Here is a 9,414-nt window from a genome sequence, read left to right on the forward strand (position 1 = left end):
CTGCCAATATTATATTATGTCCTAAGGTATTGCTTAATTATTATAAATTTAATTATATAAATGAAAAGTATAGGTAAAATGAAAATCAGATCATGAATTTAATATAATTATATTCATATTATATATTGAACCTCATGTATTATTTTCATTTTCAATATTCTGATCTTCACTATTGTCAACGTCATTGAGATCATTTTCGTTTGTAGACTGTGAAGCCATTTCTGCGATGGACTTTTCATTATCCTCTTCGGTCTCTTTTTTGAATTTATTTATATCTGAAAATGGTAAATTAATTATAGAATTATAACTACACAATACACATGTACGTCTAAATTTTGAAACGCAATATCATGATTTTAAATAGGTTCCTATGAAGTAAATACATCTTCTCTTGAGGTTGGAGTTTATTTCGCCGACCTGGATTGATGAAAAATGTTCGATAATGGTAGGTTAGATACATATACATATAACAGAACTTCGTTGATGTACAGAGTTTGTCACGAAGTTTTACTTCAGCGACCAGCGCGTAATGAATTATAAACACAAATTAAAACCTTGAAAAATTGGTGTTTGATCGATTGATCTCTTGAGTGCGCGGGGCACTACGGCAATCCTACGAAGCTCTAAAAAATACAAAAGAAACGGGGATTTTTTTTTCACGTATATTTAAAGCGAGCCCCTTACCGTATTTGCTGTAGTCGGCGCCCAGCAGGCGCAGCAGGTGCACGGTGTCGGAGGACGCCGTGTAGGCGCGCAGCGAGCGCACGCCGCGCCAGCCCACCAGCACCAGCCGCGGCGAGCCCGGGTGCTGCAGCACGCAGCTGCCGCTCGCTGCGCGCATATTAAAGGCGTCAACACTACTGGGACTACAAATGCAACTGGAAACAGTTCTTGTTCTTATAATGACAAATAATAATCAAATATTTTACCGAAATCTTTCACTAAATTCTGCGTGTGTTCTGAGAACAGCGATAGATCCGGCGGATTGCTCGGGTTGTCGTTCTGAAGGACCAATACTAGGTCCTCCTTTAAAATGTTCACACGGCGTTTCGTACCGAGGTATGGGGATATACTATGAAGACCTTCTTGGGATAGCCTGAAAAAAATGATAAATTAGTTTAATTATATAAATAGATAAACTCCATATCTAATTACTATATAGTTATCTATACATATATATATATATATATATATATATATATATATATATATATATAGGTTAACCTACCGATTATTTGTTACGGTTATGTTGTTTTCATTATATAGTGTTAACACTTGTGGGTTTTCTGGGTTTTTATGAAAATAAAACAGTCCAATAATTGGTACACTTCAATTTATAATACTCGGACAGCGTAACGTTGTGCCAGGACTTATTAAAACAACCGAATGTCTTCCTTTGGCGCGTACTACCCTTTTTATATCAAATAATCGGAAGTCAGTTTACGAACTAGTAAGGTTTAATTATTGTTCACAGCGTAATTTATTACTATGGTAATTAACGAAATGATTAATATTAATAAATTATAGAAATAAGGTATTGGTAAATAAATCACTAAAATATAATTGAGAATAGTTATTATATGCCACAATAGCTGGGCGCCTATGTGCTACTTGTTAACAATAGGTTGTGTTAAAAATGATGTATAAATTATATTCTTTAGAAATAAATAGATAATAGACATACATTCGTTTGTATAAATTAGAAGCTTTACTTTACCAATTATTTTTCTTGTTATTTATTATTATTTGCTTCATTGCAGTTTAATTGATAATTTTTAGCAAATTTAATTCGTTAGACTGAGGTCAAACCTTTAAGGATTTTTCAATGTTTAACAACTATTATAAGTTTAAAAACTATGTAAAGCAAATAAATAAATAAAAGACATATATAGATCCCAATGAAATACAGTTCAATCTTAATCGATTTCGCAGAATCACATCACCAGAAATAACCATATTTCGTAAGAGTGAATTAAAATCACATTAATTATTTAATTTAAATGAATTATTTTTTAAAATGTAGTAATTTTGTACCAATACACTCCACTTCAATCCACTCGATCATATTCAATAAAAATATATATATATGAATATAATTATTGGCACTTACCTAAACGGGCACGTCATATTCTTATTGTCGCATCTCACGAACGTCTTAACACCGGTATTGATAATCTTTATGTTGGACTCATTCTTCTGTACCACATCTTTCACTATCGGAGACACTAAATAAATATTCTTTTTCTTGCCAACATGACATCTTGTTAACAAACACGTGGAATCGAATGAATCGTCGAGATCATAGAATTCTTTTATGGAAGGGAATACGTCTTCTGTGTCCCCAGAGAAGAACACGAATGGATCTTCTCTATAACCTCCCATTCTTCTCCTCTTTTTCGGTGGCTCCTTCTTCTCATTCTCTGTTTCATTCTGAGGTTTTGGTTTTGATTCTTTCTCCCAGGGCAATGGAGCTGTCTTTTCGAATACGGCTACGAAAAATCCACCCGTATCTTGATGGTGGGGTAGAATCCTTATACTGTAAAATAAAACATTATTTATGGACAATTTTCACAAATATAAAAAAGATACTCAGAGAAACGAGTCTAGTTTATTTCCGTTGTCTTTCAAAGTTTTTATGAAGATTTTTATAATTAAAGTCTTATAAATGGTCTTTGAACAGAATCTTCACGAATCACTAGGCCAACGAAACCGTTAGTATAGTATAAAGTATTGAGAGATGACAGGCAGTGTATAGTACACCGGCAGAATGTAGCAAGATTATGCTCTATTTAAAGTTTTTGATAAATATATTTTTAAAATTATGTCTATTGACTTCTTGAAACTTGTTTAGTAACTATTTACTCTGTATACTGATTATTATTGCAGTCTCCCGGCATAGTATATTATACATACTATCTAACCAGAGACAATGAGATTTAGCCATAGACAATTTCACTTCTTTTATCAATTTTTACTACTATCTCACTTCCAAGATTCCGACAAGAATTTCGTCATTCATTCACGAAGACAATAAATACCAAAGATTATTTTAAATATCGACCAAATTCAAGGTCAAGCTTGTTTAATTATCTTTGCACCTCCTGCTATTTAATCGGCAATAGAACATCTAAGTGTCAAAAAATCAACGCTCTCTAATCAATTGAAGTTTCCGAGACAAGTTATATATTTTGAAGGCATCTTACCATTTATCTAAATGATACTTCTCAGCGTCTTCAGGTTTGGGAGGGAACATCTGTGGTCGGACCACTGTCCTCCAATTCTCTGGCACGTCTTCAAACTTATCGTAGAACACCATGTCCTTAGACGCTGGCCGCCAGTGGGTCATACCTGTAATGATGCAAGGTTTACCTGTAGTTTTAATTTAACTTCTAATTTCTTCTAACTTCTAAATTCTAATTGGCATAAAAAAAGCTCGGTGTGCTCAGCAAGGCAAGACAGTATTTCACGTCGGCCCATCGCCTAAGACTATAACAAGGCGCAAATTCGGCCTCACATGGAGTACTGCTCTCACCTCTGGGCGGGTGCTCCTCAGTACCAGCTCCTTTCATTTGACCGTATCCAACATAGAGCAGCTCGAATTATTGACGATCAAGCCCCTTCTGATCTGCTCGATCCTTTGGCTCTGCGTAGAGATGTTGGAGCACTCTGCATCTTCTACCGAATCTTCCACGTGGAATGTTCCGAGGAATTGTTTGGATTAATCCCGGCAGCTGAATTTTACCTTCGGATATCTTGTCAAAATTCTAAATTTCACCCGCACCACCTAGATATCCGAAAATGCACAACACCAACGCGAAACGCGATTTTTAAGCCATTTTCTGCCTCGCACAACCACTCCGTGGAACCAGCTTTCGCCGGCAGTTTTTCCGAACCGATACGACTTGGGAACCTTCAAAAAAAGAGCGTACTCTTTCCTAAAAGACCGGCAACGCACCTGCAACCCCCCTGGTGTTGCAAATGTCCATGGGCGGTGGTAATCACTCTCCATCAGGTGAGCCTCCTGCTCGTTTGTCCCCTATAACATAAAAAAAAGATCGGCGGCGTTGATCAGATGGCCGTCACACCTATATCATAAAATATAAATATATATATAGATACAGGTATTAATTAAAATGGTTTTACCTTTCTGGTACTTAAGTCCCGGCAGCATATTAGCGACGTCCACCAAGTGCACGGAATCCCCGAACTCTTGCAGCAAGCGGTGCACGACAGCTTCGTTCTCGATGGGGTTGAACGAACAAGTCGAGTACACCAGTCTCCCGCCGACCGCGAGCAATTCGCAACCACGACGGAGTATCCGATATTGTACGCTGTTTAGGAAACATTTAAGTATATAAAGCAGCTTCTCAACAAATAATTATAACTTATTACGTCATCAACGGCCGCTTTCGACGTAATTTTCTTTTATAAAAAGTTTTCAGTACTATTGAGTAGTCTTTTTCGTCCACAATGTTCAGAGACATGATTCAACTAGAGAAGAAGCTAGCATTCCTGTAGTATTATCAACGGATAAATACCAAAAACAGACAAAACTCAAAAGATTAAGAGAACAATCTCTCTTACTTTTGAATAAGGACACTGAAGTATTATTTAAGGGCATTATGTAGGCTCTTCTGGGTACATATCACCGACCTACTTACGAATTATTCCACCGCAAAATAGTAATACATACATCTCGTATAAAAGGATAAACCTGTGTTATGTCCTTTGTGTTAGCACAACATAACATCCTAGATCACGTGATTGGAGGAGCATGGACGCTGTAAGGAATACTTTTTCCTTTTTACAATGCCACTGGCATTATGGGCGAAGATTCATGAGATGGTCCATTTACTCGTCTGCCTCAAAAAAAAGATTAAAAGGAATGATTGTAACAAATTGTCTCACCCGTGCAAATTGTTTCCATTACCGGTGGACCATTTGAGCCATATATCCGGGTTCTTCCTCAGTGTACCGTCACCAGAACACGGCACGTCGCAGAGTATACGGTCAAACTTCAACGGCTTGGTTGATTCTGGGTTCTAAATAAAATAAAACATATTGTTCCGGTGCGATATGGATGATATAGCCGTTGACCAAACTGGTTTCCTACGTGGGAGATGGTTATTAGACTTGCGTAAACGCAGCTGAAATAAGGTACGTACAATATTTCGTATTTCATAGTACCGTAACTTGGAATTTATTATGAATTTTAATCATATTTTCTTACAATACTAGTATTTTTTGTAAATAGTTAACAACCTGTCAAAAGCATTAGTAAAAAAATCATTAATGTAAAATTCAGCAATTGTTTAACATAATCTCCATTAGTTTTCAAGTGTAATTGAAGTTCAATTTTAGTGCAATTCTTTTATATTTTTACTAGTTGTTAGCCACGGTTTCGCTTTATTTTGTTGTCCTTATATCCTTTGTAGTCCTAACCTTGCTTGATACCTAATTTTATTAAATTTGGTTCAGTGCTTTGGCAGTGTAAGATCAACAGACATACAGACACACAGTTACTTCCGCGTTTATAATATTAAGTACCGATGTTTGAGTGAAGTTTCTGAAGGAAAATTGTTTGCCTGTCAACAGTACTAATTTGCAGGTCTAGACAAGGTACCTGTTCATCGGTTATAACCAGTGACGGCATAACAGCTGAATCGTGGTTAGTGATCACTATACAGGATGAGTTCAATCGCTTCGCTTGATGCACCAACATGTAACAACGACTATTGTCAACATCGTTCGCCATTACGAAACCTGAAATAAATAAAATATTTTAAATTAATTAAAACTATTTTAATACTTTTCATCTTGAAACTTTTAAAAAAAGAATGTAAGTTTTGTTTCTTTTGATTTGAGTTACTACTACTACTATTTTTAATATATTTATTTTATTTGTATTGATACGATTTTTATACATGTCATCGTAAGATTAAAAAAATCGTTAAACTGTCGAAATATTGTGAACTGTGTATTTATATTTAACTAATAATTTAACTGAAATTTACGTCGATTGATTGTAAACTACCGAATAATAACGGTGACATATGATTGGTCGCTCTTACAATAAGACCGGCCAATCAGGGGACAGATTTTAATCTAACAGTTTGACTTCGACAGATTACAATATAGGGAAAAATAATGCGTTAAATTGCAATCATATTTCACGGTTCACGATATTTCGACAGTTTACAATCTGACGAGATAGACTGTAATCTAACGATGTTTGTAATCTTACGGTGACATATATAATGTGGAGATATTTCATCTAATATTTTATCCAGAACGATCTCATTAACCACAAGTGGTCCAATAAGAATGACTAACATCAAAAATGTAGAAATGTTAGTACATTATTAAAAGAATAAGGAAAATGTCTTCTGCCTCTTTTAATTAAATAAAAATATTTCGTATCATTGAAAAGGTCTTGACCTGAATCTGTGCCTTCTTTATGATTTCAAACGGTACCCAGCGATAGTTAATTTTTTGTGATAAGTTAACTTTTGATTCTCAGGAGTCACATAGTGAAGGCTGGTTTGCTAGTAGAGTATTAAAAAAACAAGATACTTATACGATCATCAGGTCAATTTTTTATTAATTCTGTAGCGCAGTCAAAGATTTTCTCTTTTTTTTTACTTTTATAAATTATTCTTTGAATCTACAAAAAAAACGTGGTAAAATTTAAAAATTAAACTAAAATATACCTAACATAGAACATCTTTGCCACATTCGTTTTTGAAAAAATAATTTATTTATTTATATTTTATTTATACTATTATATTTATTTATTTATTTTATTTTATTATATGTATTATATACAAACCAGTGGGAGTCTTGTCTTCTTCAGCATGTAAAAATTCAATAAGTTGAGCTGTCTTTGAGCCCGGGGCGGCGCACATGTCTAAAACCTAATAAACAAAGACCAATAAATCATATTTTAGTCTTCCTAAGCCCTGACTTAAGGCCAGCAAGAGTTATGAGTTCATAGAAAGTATAGAAAAACTAAGAGGAAAAACCCACCAATAGTTTTTTAATGTTAAGATATTTATTTTGGATATGTTAAATAAAAAAAAAAACAATCAACAAAGTTATTATTAAAAACAAATAATTATTATTCTCGAAACCACCTTTAATATGCAGCACCTCACACTCATCAGTCACTCCAAACCTCATTCAACTTTGGAGCAGGAGTGAGCAATTGTAAATACCGACACAAGGGACAGTGCAATAAGTTTCCAAGGCATGTAGACAATGTAAGGACTGGTTAATATTTATTTTGATGCTAACGTCTAAGAGTACTTAGACTCCAATTTACAAAACTACTTTTTCGTTGTATATAAGTACCGCATATCTTTACTGTTGTATTGTAGATATTATATAATATAAAATCACACTTATAGTCACATTTTAATTAAGAACTGTTTTCAGTGCATGTTATAAACAAGCTTTTAGTTAACTGCATGGAATATGTAACCGTAAGTACATGTTTTTATCATTGATGTTGTGGATATGTAATTTCGGATCTGAATATGAATACAGATGAATAATAATATTATATCAGTTTCAGATATGCTATTAATTTGACATTTGCATGAAGAAAAAACAAATAACCCAAAAAAAAATTAGTAACTCTGTTTAAGTATATAAAACAAAATTGTAATATTTTATTCAACAGACTTTCATTTCAGATATACGATTGTTTCGTTTATGCTGAGCTATGGAGCTCAATCCAAAGCTAATGATGATAAAAAATATATCGATTATTATTTTAATTTAATAAATCATACCTTATGATGTGGTTCAACTTGCAATACGACTGGGGGTATCATAGACACTGCCTCCTGTCGTGACACTCCACCCGCTGCTGTTTCTGCTACCAGAAAGTTATGTAGACGGTACAGTGGTTCACTGCGACGAATATCCATTCGTGAAAGACGTAATTGCCAAGCAAGGCCACCTGGATACCTAAAATTAAATAAAGTGGTATGTACGTAGTAGAGCCTGTAAATTTCCCACTACTGGTTAAAAGTCTCCTCTCCCTTTGAGGAGAAGGTTAAGAGCATATTCCACCACACTGCTTCAACGTGGATTGGTGGATCATCAAAGTGTTATTGTAATTTGAAAATTTCGATTTTAAGTTAAAGTGGATATAAGTAATTAAGTGGAATAGTGTTGCATTATAAATAACGATATCTTATAATCGGAGGAAGGGTTTTGTCCAAGCCCACCTGGGTACCACCGACTCAATATCACCTACACAATATTTAATACTGTTATGTTCCAGTTTGAAGGGTAAATGAGCCAGTATAACTGCAGGCACAAGGGACATTATATTTTAGTTCTCAAGGTTGGTGGCGCTTAGGCAATGTAAGGAATGGTTAAAAAATTATAGCAGCTATGTATATTGGCAGGGATGACCACTTACCATCAGGTAGCCCGCAAATCCATATTATTATAAGAACTGTTTATAGCGCATACTATAGCTGAGCTAGTAAATTGCTAGTAAATGTTAATCTAAGGTTTGTTTATCTCTTATCCTTCTTTGATTGGAATGAGCTATGAGTATTATACCAAGAAAACCATACCAAGGCAAATTTATTGGTTTTATTTCTTCCTCATCCTCCTTCCCTTCCATGTTCAGTTTCATGTTAAGTATCTCTGAGAAATATTCACTCTTCACTATATTTAGAAGTGCATCTGCCTCAGACTTTGAACCTGTTATCCTAAATGCTGTCGGTAGGTTTGATTTAATAGATTTCATGAATTCCTCCCATTGATCTTCTGGGCAGACTTTTTGTTTCTGTTGATTGATACATGAATGGTTAAAACTGTGACATAAAATACAATTTACAAAATAAAAAAAAAACAATTTCGTACAAATATTGAGTCATGGTGAAATATATTGCAGCCTAGCTCTGTTACTTTCATGAAATCAAAATATAACCTATTATAACCTCTTACAAATAGTGATAATTTAACTCAGAAAATATATGAAAGTACCTTGTAATATTCTTCAAATGTTGCATTTTCACGCACTATGTCTTCATATGGTCTCCTCGTATCGCCTTCTGGCTTTTCGTTAGGATTACTTGCCTATAAACAATGTAAAAAAAGTCTGTAATACTTTTCTTTGGATAACCATGTTTTTTCTTTTTAAATGTACACTGACCTGTTCTTTACGTTCTCTCTTTCGTTGAGCGAATTTATTAACATTGCGATTTTTACGGCCCATTCTCTTTAAATATTCACCCAGCGAAACTAATCTTTTTTGTATAAAATAATTTAAACACATTCAATGAACTCCACAGTCCACGACGTTTTGACATTGACAGTTAACAAATAAAAGGTGACACTTGACATGAAAAAAATAATGTAGGCAATTTGAATATGTTGCTATATAATATAAAT

The 9,414-nt window shown here is 34.3% G+C and overlaps 1 protein-coding gene across 1 annotated transcript; it reads right to left on the minus strand.

Annotated features, from left to right (window-relative positions):
* Positions 1–93: 93 nt before the first annotated feature.
* LOC113396874 (tRNA (cytosine(34)-C(5))-methyltransferase) lies at positions 94–9,347 on the minus strand. Its single transcript, XM_026634940.2, has 13 exons — positions 9,176–9,347; positions 9,007–9,099; positions 8,592–8,806; positions 7,794–7,971; positions 6,830–6,914; positions 5,624–5,763; positions 4,909–5,042; positions 4,144–4,331; positions 3,204–3,348; positions 2,111–2,536; positions 930–1,096; positions 685–831; positions 94–275 (listed from the first exon to the last, which is right to left on the minus strand). The coding sequence occupies exons 1-13, from the start codon at positions 9,296–9,298 to the stop codon at positions 133–135; spliced, it is 2,184 nt and encodes a 727-aa protein (XP_026490725.2). The 5' UTR covers positions 9,299–9,347; the 3' UTR covers positions 94–132.
* Between the last annotated feature and the right edge of the window lie 67 nt (positions 9,348–9,414).

Source organism: Vanessa tameamea, chromosome 25, assembly GCF_037043105.1.
Source record: "Vanessa tameamea isolate UH-Manoa-2023 chromosome 25, ilVanTame1 primary haplotype, whole genome shotgun sequence".
Lineage (NCBI taxonomy): Eukaryota > Metazoa > Arthropoda > Insecta > Lepidoptera > Nymphalidae > Vanessa > Vanessa tameamea.

Bases quoted from the DNA above. Each gene is read 5' to 3' on its own strand.
- LOC113396874 (XM_026634940.2), bottom strand. From the start codon at position 9,298: ATGTGTTTAAATTATTTTATACAAAAAAGATTAGTTTCGCTGGGTGAA. The intron at 6,915-7,793 runs GTATGATTTATT...TTTGTTTATTAG, and splicing joins AAGTTGAACCACATCATAAG to GTTTTAGACATGTGCGCCGC. The intron at 832-929 runs GTAAAATATTTG...ATATGCGCGCAG, and splicing joins GAATTTAGTGAAAGATTTCG to CGAGCGGCAGCTGCGTGCTG.